The 12,790-nt window shown below is 42.8% G+C and overlaps 1 protein-coding gene across 1 annotated transcript in view; it reads left to right on the top strand.

Moving 5' to 3' along the window:
- The window catches only part of HYDIN (HYDIN axonemal central pair apparatus protein), a 296,336-nt gene that overhangs the window by 190,614 nt on the left and 92,932 nt on the right, over positions 1-12,790 (top strand). The window contains exons 36-40 of the mRNA XM_045534000.1: positions 1,057-1,296; positions 3,158-3,326; positions 5,822-5,998; positions 7,854-8,027; positions 11,786-11,959. Coding sequence (XP_045389956.1) covers positions 1,057-1,296; positions 3,158-3,326; positions 5,822-5,998; positions 7,854-8,027; positions 11,786-11,959 — 934 coding nt within the window. The remainder of the gene's footprint in view (positions 1-1,056; positions 1,297-3,157; positions 3,327-5,821; positions 5,999-7,853; positions 8,028-11,785; positions 11,960-12,790) is intronic.

Below are 12,790 nucleotides of genomic sequence, written 5' to 3'. Positions count from 1 at the left end.
ATCACCAACCATTCTTAGACATTATAACATGTTCAAAATACTATGTTAGAAAACAAAGAAATGAATGAAATGTTTTAGAAAGCAATTAAAATATAGAAGTTTAGGTCATAAAGTGCTAAGCCCATAACTGTATAAAAAACCCTCTGAGCCAATAATTTATTCTCTTACTGTGTCCAACAATAGTTATTTCTCTGTGTGTGTATGTTTGCCTGCATACATTCCATCCATCGGATATTTTTCCCCTTTGAGCTAAGACAGGAGCTCTTCAAATTGTGATGCCACTCATGGCTCCCAAACCCAAGCCATGAGTCTAACTGGATGAGAATGACCTGGTTAAAAAGACAGAATCCCCAGCCTTACTCTGCCCCTGCTGAGTCAGGATCTCTAGGGATGGGACCTGTGGCTCTACATGTTTAATAGGTTCCCCAGTGAAATCACAATAGGAACCACTGAATGGAAAGTAGATTTTTGTACCATTTTGAGAAAACATGTAAGTAGTTATGGTATCATTATCAACTGGTATCTGATTATAATTGCATCCAGTGAACTGAATGCCCTAGCTCTGGCTTTCTGCTAAACTCAGAGGAAATACAAAGTACACACTCCAGAATCATCCCTCCCCAGGAGCAAGGGAGCTGGGGTATTTATACAGTAACTCCCAAGAGTCATTGCTTGAGGACTGCTCCCAGAAGGTGTTACTTCCTTGGCTCTTCTGCCCTGCCCTCCCCCTGCCCATGGGCAGCAGGGCCCATGATATGAGAGCCTTCAGGCCCAGAGGTGCAGATAGTGGCAGCTGGAAATCTGAGCACACTGGAAGGTCTCAGGGATATGGGGGTGACCCCCAGAGAGCCTGCTATAAGTGATGAAGCACTTAGTACAGTGCCTGGCATGCTAGATACTGTATATAGGAGTAATATAAATTATTCCTATGCAACTTTATAAGATAATTTCTCACTTAATCTAAATAGATAAGTTTTTCCCGTCAGTGATGTACAGTTTTATATGGCATGTGATAGAAAAAAAATCAGATTCTTATTTTGTTTTTATGTTTTCCAGAGATTCTACAGCCAAAACCTGGTGTTTCAGGTTGCCCAGAGTGCTCAAAAGCTTACACTGATGGCATATGGGCAAGGTCTGGAGCCACGCCTGGAATTTAGTCCTTCAGTTTTGGAGCTGGGGCCTCTACTGCCTTTTGCACCTGGAGATGAGGCTGAGGTGGTAGTAAAGAATCCCTGCAACTTTCCCATTGAGTTTTACTCCTTAGAATTTGACCAGGAATATCTCCTAGAAGAAAAGGTGAGCAGAGACCAAAGACAAACCCCATTTTCCTACACATGCTGGGCCCTGCTGTGTACTACTCATGCTCTTCTCTCTGCATGTCATAACTTCTTCCTGGCCTTTCCCTTTACTTTCCCCTGGAACCCTTCCTTGTCAATTGAATGATCACTTCTCTGTAGGCTTTGCTGACCTACCTTTCTTGACGTGAGCAGAATTCATCTCCTCCTTGTGATTCCATTATACATTTTAAGGAACTAATTGAAAAACTAATGCATGTTCAAGGTTAAAATTCAAACAGTAAAGAACTGTTTGCAGCAACCTGCCTGTATTATTATATTTGAAGTTGAGTTTCTTGTAGACAGCATGTAATTGGGTTGTTTTTTGAACTATACTCTGCCAAGCTCTGTCTTTAGTTGGTGTATTTAGACCATTTACATTTAATGTAATTATTGATATGTTAGGGCTTGAGTCTGCCATTGTATTGTATTACTGTTTTTTGTTCTGTTTACTTTTTCCTGCCTTCCTGTCAATTGCTTCAACATGATTTAGAATTCCATTTTGATTTATCTAAAGTGGTTCTTGAGTGTATCTCTTTGTATAGTTTCTTTAGTTATTGCTGTAGGTATTACATTATATATACATAACATTATAAACAACTGGTATTGACATTTTACCAGTTCTAGTGTAATTTAGAAACCTTTCCTCCCTTTATCTCCCTTTACCCTTCCTACTTTTTAATATAACTGTCTTAAATATTTTTGTATTACAATTGTCATTTTAACTGTCAAACATAAGTTAGAAAACTCCAGAGGAGAAGGAAAATGTATCATATTTATCTGTCTTTTTACTCTTTCTTTTCTTTCTTCCTTTCTGATATTACAAGGTTTCTTCTTTTATTATTTCCTTTCTGTTTAGAGAGTTACCTTTAGCTATTCTTTTAATGTAGTTCTGCTGATGAAAATTTTTTAGTTTTTCTTCATCTGAGAATGTCTTAATTTCCCCTTTAATCTTGAAAAACATTCTATATCCACTTTTTTCACTGAATATAGAATTCTGGCCTGACAGTTCTTTCAGCCCTGGCCTCCATAATCTGATGAGAAATGCAGTGTTATTTGAATTGTTTTTTCTCTATAGGTAAGATTTCATTTCTCTCTCATTGCTTTTAAGAATCTTTCTGTGCCTTCGTTTGTAGAAGTTTGACTATAATGTGTCTTGGCATAGATTTCTTTTGGTTTATTTGGTTTGGGACTTGCTCAGTTTCTTGAATCTGTAGCCCAGATATGTCCCAAATATCACAGGGACATATTTATACTAAAAAAGATATTTGTTGTTTACCTGAAATTCAAATTTAAATAGGCATCCTGAATTTTATCTTGTAGCTCTAATATATATTCACACACATGTATACACACACACACACGCACACACACACACACTTAATACTATTTTACATGTTTTTCCCTGGATCCTCTATTTATGCGACAACAACCTTGCTTACTGTAATATTACTAACCACAATATTTTTTAAGAATGTGTCATTCAAAGTGGATAATGGAGTTCTGTACTTTTGTCATGGGGAAAAATGAAAAAGAAAAACCGTATATGTTATTTTTTAAATAAGAAGAAAATTATCTTCCACATGTGAAATGCCCAGGCTGAAAAAGAGCAAAATAAAGAGCCTATATCCCTACAAGTTCAGAACTCAGCCCTACTTCTTAGACCTATCTAAAGGGTTCCACCCTTTGAAATCCAGAAAGTATTTCTACAAGTCTCAGCCTCAGGTAGGAGTTTTACAAGATCAATGAGCAAACCCACCTAGAGCTATAGGGAGGAAACTTCTAGTGAGACCAACAGCAGTTTCTGTTTTCCCCTTGAGCAGATCTTGCGAAAGCTGAAGGGCTACGATGCCTACAACAGCCTACTACTACCTCCTCGCAACCCAGGGGAGAAGCTGCCCCCAGAGGTGTATGAGTACTTCAGGGAGATGAAGAAGTCAAAGGAGGAACAGATGAAGACAAAATATCTAGACAATCTGGTGCAGGAGAATGGTGAGAACTCAATGTGGAGAACCCCTGGTGCTAGCACTGTCCTGGCCCCTTTAAATTCCCCCTGCTGTGTACCTGCCAGATGCCCAGCCGAGCTAGGTGCCTTACATATTCTATTTCTAATCCTCAAAAAATAGGATCCCTACAAAATAAGTCTTGTTATCCCCATTTCGAGGGTGCAGAGGCTGGAACACATTCTGCTCTCAGTAGAATCCAGTAGGGTATTAAGTCTTAAAAACAGCTAATACAGATGGAAGAACGCTTGCTGGATACTGTGCTGAGGGCTTTGCACATACAGATAAGAAACGGAAGTGCAAAGAGGCTTGGTCCATAGTTTTAAGTGGCAGAATCAGGATTCCAGCCCAGGGCTCTCTGACTCCAGAGTCCATGCAGGTAACCACTGTAATCCACTGCCTCCTATAGGTGTGCCAGGGTAATGTAAAGTAATGCATCATGCAAGGTAGAAATTGGTGCCCTAAAAGAGATAGGGAGTGGGAGTTCACACAAGAAAAAGGCCAGCCCCTCCATGGGCCTCAAGGCCAAAGTCCAATCACAGAGCTACACTGAGCTCTCATAATCATACCCTTTCTGGCCCAGCAGCCCCAAGTTATCCCATCATCTGCCCAGGGGCTCTCCTGTATGCTTGAGCATGAAGGCTCCTGACTGACTAGTGGGACTGTGTGGCTTTTCTTGCTTTCCTGTGCCCTCTTCCTGGACATGTACCTCCCCTGTTCTTACTTGTTCTCTTCTGTGGAACAGTCATCACATGGCTAATTATTTTCTTTATACCTGCCTCCCCCACTAGCCAACAACCGCCCCAATAAAGGCAGTGATCACATATTTCCCACTTGTAAACCCAGGGCTTGGAACAGCAACTGATACATGACAGAGCCCAGTAATTGGGTGCTAGAGAAGTAAGTGCATTAATGATTGAATGGGGTCCTTTTCTCCTGCCCTTGGGAGTCTCATTGGCTCTCAATGGCCTAAAAGGAAAAGAGAAAAGAAGAAGGCTGTCTCCCACCCATTCTCCTATAGTGTTCCTTCAGCAGTGTATTAGTTTGTTAGGGCTGCCATAACAAATATCGCAGACTGGGTGGCTTAACCAACAGAAATTTCTTTTCTTACAATTCTGGAGGCCAGAAGTCCAAGATCAAGGTGTCAGCAGAGTTTCTTTCTTCTGAAATTCTTCCTCTTGTAGATGGCTGTCTTCTCCCTATGTATTCACATGGTCTTCCCTCTGTGTGTGCCTGTGTCCTAATCTCTTATAAAAACACCAGTCCCATTGGATTAGGACTCACCCATATGACCTCATTTCACCTTAATTACTTTTTTAAGTCTCTAGCTCCAAATACAGTCACATTCAGAGATACTGGACAGTTAGAACTTCAACTTGTGAATTTTGGGGGTAGGGGGTGCAGTGAAGTCCATAACAAGTATCCACTGTGTTGCAAGCACTGAGCTAAAATGCTGGGGGGAAGTCAATGACACAAGGCCTTTGATTCAGGAAGGAGGTGAAGGGAGAGACACTTAAACTCTGAGGGACTGCCCAGTGGCTTGAGGCAGGGGGCTGCGAGGGGCTTCAATGTACAAAGGACCTCGTGAGGCCAGAGAAGGGCCTTGTTGTTCTCATGGTCCTTACACACCATGGTTGTGGGTTCACTTTTCCTTTTGTCCCAGTGGAAGATGGTCTAGAGCCAGGACCAGTCAGTCCAGAGGGGACCCAGGAAGGCTCACACTCTGCTTCTCACCAGCACTTCCCTGAATCTACTCACTCTGCTCTCACGCTGTAGACAATCCTTCTCTGCTCCCTTGCCCACAGCCCCAAGCACATTGTCACCGTTCACAAGAGAGCTGCAGTGTCTTAGGCTCAAATCCAAATTCTCCACAAAGAGGACATCTTGCCCTGCAGTACAGGGGAGTCACCTTGTACAGTCACAGCCCACTGCATCCCCTGAGATACTGTGGACTAGGGGACAATGAGGAGGTGCTGGACCAACAAACTGTTAGATGTGCCTAACAAAGACGTGGGGAATGCTCATGAGAAATTAAGGGGGAAAGCAGGCTACAATTCAATGTGTCCAAATGACCTCAAGCGTAGCTGTGAAAAATTAAAAATAAATCGGAGAGGTTGCAGCTCTCTTGTACTGGTATAAAATTCAGTGCAATTCCTCTGTTACCATTCCTTTGTCTAGCTCTATCTTTTTTTACAGCTCAATTTTATCATTTTTTTGGCTCTTTTGAATTTTCCAAATTTTCTGAGCAAATGCATAAATTTGGTATTTAAACAAATGTTAAAATGAGGAGAAACACTATGCACAGAGGAACTTATGTAACAGCCAACTGACTGCAGTTCTTGTTCATTTGGGTTGAGTAGTGCGGGGCGACAAGGGCGGTATAGTGATTCTCCTCCTTGTCCTCTTTTCCTTTTCTGCCCCCATCTCCCTTGTGCCCCCCAACTCCTCCCTTCTCCCTGTGTTCCCATCCTTGGCTCCCAGCAGAAGAGGAAGATATAAGCACGTCAGATCAGGGAACCTCCACTGGCACAAAGAGGACGTCGCTTAGCCGAGGGATCTCTGTCACATCCAACCTGGAAGAGCGGCATGGCCTTTTCGTCGAGTCTAAAACCTCAGATGATGACGACGATGAGGAAAGCCTGGAAAAAATAATGTTTCAAAGTAACCAAACATTTTAATATTTTGGTACCAGTTCTCTCTAAGCAGAAGTGGGAAATCTCTTCAGTACGCTGTCGCCTTTCCCCATGAAGTGCCTCCTCTGAGCCCCATCCCCACCCCCTCCGGCCCTGCCCCCACACTGTCCCCTGGAGGAGTGTTGGTCTCCCCATTCACACTAGGATACAAGCATGGGAGCCTGCTGATGAGCTCAGCATGTGACATATCCTTGCCACCACTCTCAGCATTTTGGCTAGACTAAGTATGGATCTGAAGGCCTAAATCTTTAATGCTAAAATCCCAGCAGGCTGGAGGTATTTAGGGAAGCATTTCAGCGGGTGGGAGAGGCATTCTTCCCCGTGTGCCTCCACCTGGACCATTAGGGAAAACCTCCCCTAAACCTCCCGGCACTGTGGGCCCATTTTCTAGCGTTTATTTTCCCCAAGTCATACAAGATGTTGAAACTATATTTAGAAGATTAGATTCAGCAAAACTGGGTTCACAGGGGCCATTTGTGTACCCGTCAGTAAACCATAATAAAGCATAAGTGAACTTGTGACATGCTCATCTCAGGAAATAGGAATCGCGGGCAAGACCAATGAGATCTTTAAAGAGTTTGGTTAAGTCGCTATTCTTAGCTTTCATCAGCCAGGTGAGCAAATTAAGGCAGGAGAACGCGATGGCAAAACTGGGATTAAAGACAGAAATTCCTGGCTCCATGCCTTGTGTTTAATCCACCCTGTCCCTGCTGACCCAAGTGGCTCTTAGTGTCTCATGGCTGCCTTCCCCACCCCACACAGCCTGGCTCTGCTCCCCATGCCTGGGCTCTCCCAGAGCCAAACCACAGACGTCCTACAGAGAAGGAAGCACCCCGCAGTGCTGAGGATGGGAAAACCTGGAAACCGTCTCAATCCCCACCAGCAGGGGACTAGTTAAATTATGATAAATCCACACAGTAGGAGGCACTTAGCAGCAATTTCAAAAGAATGAGCTACATCTATATTTCGGTAAATAGAAAGATATCCAAGATACATTATATGAAAAAAGCAAGTTACAGAACAAAATTTAGAGTATGAGCCTAGTTTTGTTATCAAAACACTGAAAGTTTGGGATCACTGTGTGTACTGGGCTGCATACTTACTCTGTATTCTATACGTATTATTCTGCAGATTGCTTTTTTCTATTATAAATATTTCTCCAGGATAATACTTTGGATCTAAATCAAGGTATGACAAACTTTTCCCATAAAAGACCAGACAGTACATATTTTGGACTTTGCAGGCCATACAGCCTCTGCTGCAGCTGCTCAACTCAGCCTTTGTAGCATGGAAGCAGCCAAAGACATTATGTAATCAAAGGGGCATTGCTGTGTTCCAATAAAACTTTATTTACAAAAAGACATAGCAGTTCAGATATAGCCTGTGGGCTGTAGTTTCCCAGCCTGTGCTATCTAAGTCATTATTAAAGTAACTACTATGTATTAATTCTATAATAGGAATATGCCATCATGTATTCAGCCATTTCCCTTAATGTTGTAAATTCAGCTAGTTTCTAATATTTTGCCATTATAAACAGTCTTTTCCCATCAAATGCCCTTTCTTTTTTTTCAGCAGGAGAGATTCCCAAAAATAGAATTAGAGTCAAGAAGTATTTGTGTTTTTAAATTTTAATAGCTACGGACAAATTATTAGCCAAAAAGGGCATTCTCATACACTACAGGCAAGGACTGCTGCAATGTTTGCCATTTTAAACTAACAACATTTAAAAAGAGAAATTCAGTCCCATTTCCACGAGTACCCATGTAAACTCTGGCTGTATACACATGCACTGACATGTGCACACACATGTTTTTAATTTGCAGCCGACAAGATTCAGAGCATCGATAGCTACTCCACAGACGAAGTTGGAGAGGTAGAAAACAACCCAGTGAGCAGAGCAATCGCTCGCCACCTGGGCATTGACATTTCTACAGAAGGCCGCTTGGCGCAGAACCCGAAAGGCATCGCCATCATCATCCATGGGACGCCCTTGTCAGGTACGCGACTGTTCTGAGGGGAGGTTAAGCCAGGGGTGCCACATGTCCTCCGTAAACTCCGTGGCTTCCATGATGGCAACATCAGCCGTGTGGTCATGGCAGATACTAACGATTTTATCTGGGGAACAGCATAGCAGAGTGATTACAAGCATGAACCCCAGAGCCAACAGCCCTGTGTTAGATCCTAACCTGTAATGCCATTTAGAGATGAGTGTATTTGGGAAGGTTGCTTAAGTTCTCTGTGCTCCATGTCTTTGTCTTTAAAATGGTATTAACAGCATCTATTTTATAGTGTAGTCATGAGAATCCAATGCGAGCTTTCGTATAAAATGCTTATCCCCGTACTTGGCACCTAATAAATACTCAAACAAAAATCTTTTGATATTATCATGATTATTACTACAATGATGGTTAATATTCACAATTACACTTCCAGAGTTTGAATCCCCATTGGAAAAAAACTCCAATCACATGCTATATATTCTCAAGGAATATCTTGCTTATTATAACCCAGTCAAGGAGTGAGCCATCCTTTAACAAAAATCCTTTATTGTCTCCAAAATTACACGTGCTAGCTTTGCCATAAACCTAAAGGAGCAAAATCACCTACACTGAACAAGATCTTCAATTTGTGTAGTGATGAGTAGTTTATAGAGCTCCTGCCCATCCATTTCTCTCTTTAAAGTTCACAACCACCCAGAGGAGAGAGTTTGATTGCCCCCATCTCACAGGAAGTTCAGGTTCACAGAAATTCAAGAACATCTGCCCAAGGTCACCCAGGTAGTGACAGAGCAGAGGGACTTTGGGAGGATGCCCTGCAATCTCTCTTAGCTTCAGCTTACTTGAAGAAGGGCAATGAAACCTTTTTCTGATGCAATTACTGTCGTTCATACAGACAACATTTATGGGGCGTTTTGGATGTTCTAATCACTTGAGAGGCTCCAGGAATCTAAAAATGTCACAATCCATTACCCCTTCCTTTGAAGAACCTTTCCTTGAGAAGTCATAAACCAGAACCTAAAAGGTAGAAGGCCAGATCTGGGAGCAATAGGTAAAAATCAAACAAGGTAAATAAGAACATAATTGAAAATGTTTTGAAGACCCTACCGCGTGCAGCAGCTCCTGCCATTTTTGAGTTGCACTGAAAGGAGTGCCAGAGAGATGGTGGACAGGCCAGGAGAGATTGAAGACAGCCAGAGATTAGCCCTGAGAACACACTGACCTGGAAGGAGCTGCTAGCCCCATTCTAGGGGAGGGTTCAATCGCATTTTCACCTGGAGACAAAAGGGGTATCAAAGTGTGGATGACAGCAGTAACAACCCTGGCACTTTCATGGAGACTTAGAGTTTTCTAGGAATATTCATGAAGAACAGTTTAATAGTGTGTGTCAAAGACTGGTCAATGTAAGTTATTTTCCCCTTTTTGTTTATGGTGAAGTTAGCACATATAATTTTTGAAGACAATAAAAGACCTTTTTGTGTATAATTTATATACCAAAAGATTATCCCCAAACTGTTAAATTGTTAGTCTGACAGATATGGAGTTAAGGAGAGGGAAGATGCTTTATTTTGAATTTATACATCTGAGTTGTTCGAGCTTGTATTCTTTTCATAATTTAAAACATTAAAATGTTTAGAGAAAAATCCAAGACATTAAATTATTCTAAAAGAGAGGGAAAAATATGTGCAAACTCTTTGACCTGGCGATATTCTAAAAATTTCTTAGGAAAATAATTAATGATGTGGACAAATACCATAATTTAAAAATTAAGAGCAATTGAAACATTCAGTATGGGGGACTAGTTAATTAAGCTGTGGTACCTTTATGTAGTGAACTTTTTTAATTTTTAATTGATACATAATATTTATACATTTTATGGGCTGGGAAGGGTGGGGAAGATAAAGATCAGTTAATGGGGACAGACATGCAGTTAGATAGGAGGAATGAGTTCTCATGTTCAATAACAGAGTAAGGTGACGGTCGTTAATAACAGTGTACCATATTTTTCAAAGCAGCTAGAAGAGAGGACTTGGGATGTTCCCAACGTGTAGAAATGCTAAATACAGGGTATTTGGTGATGGATACCCCAAATACCCTGACTTGATCACTACACGTTCTATTCCTGTAGTATTAAAACAGTGTCTTGTACATCCACGTTCATAGCAGCGTTATTCACAATAGCCAAAATACGGAAGCATCCCAAATGGCCATCGGTGGATGACTAGATAAACAAAATATGGCAAAATGGGATATTTATTCAGCCTTTAAAAGGAAGAAACTCTGACACACGCTACAACATGGATGAGCATCGAAGACACCGTGCTAAGTGAAATAAGACAGTCACAGAGGACAAATATTGTATGATTCCACTTATGTGAGGTGCTAGAGTAGTCAAACTCATAGAGACAGGAAGAAAGGAAGACAGAACGGTGGTTGCCATGGAGTGGAGGGAGAGGGACCTGGGAAGTCAGTGTTTAATGGTAGAGTGTCAGTTTGACATGATGAAGAGAGTTCTGGAGGTGGACGGTGCTGATGGAGACACAACAATACGAACATACTTAGCACCACTGAACTGTACACTTACAAATGGTTAAAATGGCAACGGATGTGTATTTTACCACAGTTAAAAACAACAGTATCATACAAGTGTATTGAATGCATAAAAAGATGCTCATGATATATCATTTTACATGAGGAAAAAATGCCCTACCTGTGATTTGTATTAATAACTTATATTAGTTTCCAGTTTCTGTTGTAACAAATGACCGCAGACTTAGTGGCTTCCAACAACACAAATTTCCACTGTTACAAGGCTCAGAAGTCTACAGTGGGTGAGCAGAACTGCATTCCTTCTGGAGTTTCTAGGGGCAAGTCCATTTCCTTGTCTTTTTCAGCTTCTAAAATGTCATCTGCACCCCTTGACTCATGGCTTCTTCCTCCGTCTTTAGAGCCAGCAGTGTGGCATCTCCTGGTCTCTCTTTCTACGTCTGCTGTCACATCCTCTGCTCTGACTCTGACGCGCCTGCTTTCCTCTTGTAGGGACACTTGCGATTAGATTGTGCCCACCTGGATCATCCAGGATGGTCTCCCATATCAAGATCCATAAATTAATCACATCTGCAAAGTCTCTTTTACCATATAAGGTAACAGATTTGCAGGTTCGGACATGGACATCTTCAGGGGGCCATTATTCAGCCTACCACGTAACCCGTTTCTTTTTTATAGGAAATATAACTACCATAGTTACAGATGCACACTTCACAACCATACGCTAAATATAGTATCTCCAGGTGAGAGGACTGTGGATCTTCTTTCCTTTTCTCTTGCTTGTTATTTCTGAATTTGCTGCTTTCTTTTTAATGACAGTACTTCGAAAGGAGAAAAAAAAAATTAACACAAGTTATTCTTTAAACCAAAAAACTCTTCCCATTAGAATCAGAGACAGTAGGAGCGACAAGGTATTTTAAAGACCATCTGATAGAATCTGTTATTTAAACTGAGGAGAAAACCCAGTGAGGATGCGGTTGCCACCGCATGTGTGCATCAGTGGCGGGGCTGGGACCAGACCCACAGCCCTGACTCCTGGCTGGGGTTTCCCTTCTGCTTGCTGCTGCCGTCACCTCTGGCTACACAAGGGACCTGGGAGCAGAGCACTCGGAGAGATCCCTGTACAGGGACCTGTGTTCTAGAGACGTCTTCTGTCTAGGACACTGAGCAAATGAGAACCATGAAATTCAACCCCCCGGCCTTTTTTATAGGAAAGTCGGCCACCGCCGTCAGCATGGCCAAGTACTACAACGCGGCCTGCTTGAACATCGACTCCATCGTGCTGGAAGCCGTGTCCAACAGCAACAGCATCCCAGGCATCCGCGCCCGTGAGCTCTGCATCAGGGCCGCCATAGAGCAGTCCATGAAGGAGGGAGAGGAGTCCGGTAAGAGCCCATTTTTCCCCAGCTTTCTGCGGTCAGGTCCCCGGCAGCCCCACTGGCAAGGCCCACCTTCCCTGTGCCCCCGCTGAGCTTGCCGCCCTCAGCCGGGCTGGAGGCTGCCAACTTAGTAGCCAGAAAAGAATCCTCCTCACCAAGCATGTCTGGGTCTCCTGCCCTGCCCAGTGCAGGGGTGCTTCGGCACCGCAGGGAGCAGGACAGTGGACAGGACACAGCCCGCACCTATGGGGGCTGACACACCAGGAGAGGAAGCAAACAGGGGCTCATGCAGAGCAGAGGAAAATAACGTTGCGACAGAAGTACTTGATTCTGTGAAACAGCAGGATTGGGATGAGTGGGTTTCTACAAGGGCGATTTGGGGATGTTTTCGTGGAAATGGGCTTTGAAGGAGCAGGAGGATGTTAATGGGCAAAAAATGGGGCCAAGGACAGTCCAGACCAAGACAGCAGGGAAGCGGACGGTAAATTAGGGGTAGGAAGGCAGGTTGAGTCTCGAATGCCAAGATTAGGAATTTGGGTTTTATTTTGAAGGGAAAGAGGAGTTGGGGCAGTTTCACATCATGGGTCAGAAAGTCACACGAGGGAAGTAACGTTTGTAATATCTTGTCAAGGAAGCCACAGTGAAGCTGCAGGTGAGTGGGCCTGGGCCAGCTGACCCCGCGTTCACCTGCATAGCGGAGAATGGCTGGAACATAGTCGACACATAATGAAGATTTATAAAAATGTATCGAATCAATAAATATGCAGAATCTGAGACTGCTGAAAGCTCAAATAGAATGAGCCCCGAGTAGAGCACCGCTGTGTTTCTCAGTCTGGA

The sequence above is a fragment of the Lemur catta genome, chromosome 20 (genome assembly GCF_020740605.2).
Source record: "Lemur catta isolate mLemCat1 chromosome 20, mLemCat1.pri, whole genome shotgun sequence".
Taxonomy (NCBI): domain Eukaryota; kingdom Metazoa; phylum Chordata; class Mammalia; order Primates; family Lemuridae; genus Lemur; species Lemur catta.
Note: the sequence above shows the minus strand (reverse complement) of the source record. Positions and strands in the feature narration are given on the sequence as shown.